The sequence below is a fragment of the Anastrepha obliqua genome, chromosome 4, assembly GCF_027943255.1.
Source record: "Anastrepha obliqua isolate idAnaObli1 chromosome 4, idAnaObli1_1.0, whole genome shotgun sequence".
Taxonomy (NCBI): Eukaryota; Metazoa; Arthropoda; class Insecta; order Diptera; family Tephritidae; genus Anastrepha; species Anastrepha obliqua.
In genome coordinates, this window is record NC_072895.1 from 82,282,092 (window position 1) to 82,283,731 (window position 1,640).

The 1,640-nt window shown below is 35.6% G+C and overlaps 1 protein-coding gene across 1 annotated transcript; it reads left to right on the plus strand.

The window, feature by feature from the left end:
* The first annotated feature begins 257 nt into the window (after positions 1 to 257).
* On the plus strand, positions 258 to 668 carry LOC129244247 (spore coat protein SP65-like). The gene has a single exon (XM_054881863.1). The coding sequence runs from the start codon at positions 258 to 260 to the stop codon at positions 666 to 668; it is 411 nt and encodes a 136-aa protein (XP_054737838.1).
* Positions 669 to 1,640: the final 972 nt, after the last annotated feature.

The window sequence follows — 1,640 nt, forward strand, 5'->3', positions numbered from 1 at the left end:
ACAATTTTTTCAACAAACTCAAAGTGCATTATTGCTAACAAGAGATAGGACTCATAGCAAACTGCATAGAAAGTGCAAAGTGCTTTATCAAGTGAAACTCTATAAGCCAACAAACATTTTAAGTAAAAACAAAAAAAAACTAAAACCAAGCAAAGCAGCTTACAAAATAAATAAAAATAAATATGAGTGTGTTACGTTCTCCCCCTTGAGAGAGAACAGAATCCAAAAGTGAGACGAAAGTTCTTACTCCGCAAAAAATGCCGCTACATACCAACAACTCGATCTCAATGCCGCGCACGAATTTAGCACAGAGCGGATCAAAAGCAAACGGGTCAACACAGTCAACTCCCATAAGCTGCAACAACAATATGAGCTCTACATTATCGCCATGGAGCGCAGAGAGCATAAGTTCTCATATCAGCAGTCCCGTATTCTCTGCATCAGGCGTGAGCACAACTGGTATGCCTACATTATGCCCTACAACTACGACTACAAATACATCTACAACTGGTTCAACCGTCTCTTTAAATGCTACAACAACAACAACTGCATCAACAGAACTACTGCTAGCGACCCATTTGTCAGCGTCTACGCAATCAGCTACACTAAAAAAGCAACCTGTGATTAAAAGAGCACGAAACTCAAAAGGTCTCAACATTGACTGCTAGTAACAAAAAAATAAAAGCAACATCAACCCTCAATCAAAGTAAGCTGCCAAATTACTGGCTGAGTGGAACTTCTTCTGCAAACAAATTTGCAGCTTTAGATATGGATGATGGAGAAGAATTTACCCAAACTGCAAACAGTGGGCAAATTAAAGATTCACTGTCACAAAATTTAAACAAAGGCGAAAAAGAAAAAAATAATACGCCACCGCCAATATATGTTCAAGTTGTAGAATGCATAAAAACATTAAAGAGTGCTTTAAATGAAATAGCAAATAACAGCTTCAGCAAATAATGAAGTTCGCGTTCAAGCAGAAAATTTAGAAATATATACCAGATTACACCACATGCTAAAAGAAAAAGGTACGAAACTGTATACATTTAGGCCAAAAAGTGAAAGAGGATTTAAACTAGTCTTACGAAATATGCACCAGTCTACAGACCAAGAAGAAATTAAAAAAGAACTAAACGAAAAAGGCCACAAAGTACTTATCATTACTAATATAATACAAAGATCAACAAAAAAACCACTACCATTATTTTTCATCGAACTACAAGCAAGTGATAACAACAAAGACATTAATTCTTTGTTATTCTCTAACTCATATCGCACAGCAAGATCGAGGGAAGAAGTGGTATCAGCCGTAAGCGGTTTTTTGGAACATGAGGCTGTGGACCCGTATACAGATCCCTTGGAAGCAGCAAGAGACCGCGAAACACTTTCAAATATAGTTCAAAATTTGGATTTAAAAAATAATAATTTTTAATAATAAACTATTTTCAAATTGTATAATCGCCTACATTCGAATACGAATAGCAAATAAAGAAGATAATTCTCCAAACATAGGAAGAAAGATATGCTATAAACAGCACTCTCCCAAGTGGTTGACAAAGAAATTGGGTTTCACTACATTTTTTAGTAAAACTATAGAAATGCATTTGTTGTTGAAAATAGCAGTACAACATTTCGTACAA

What these genes read in the sequence shown, in the direction of transcription:
- LOC129244247 (XM_054881863.1), top strand. Translation starts at nt 258, where the DNA reads ATGCCGCTACATACCAACAACTCGATCTCAATGCCGCGCACGAATTTA.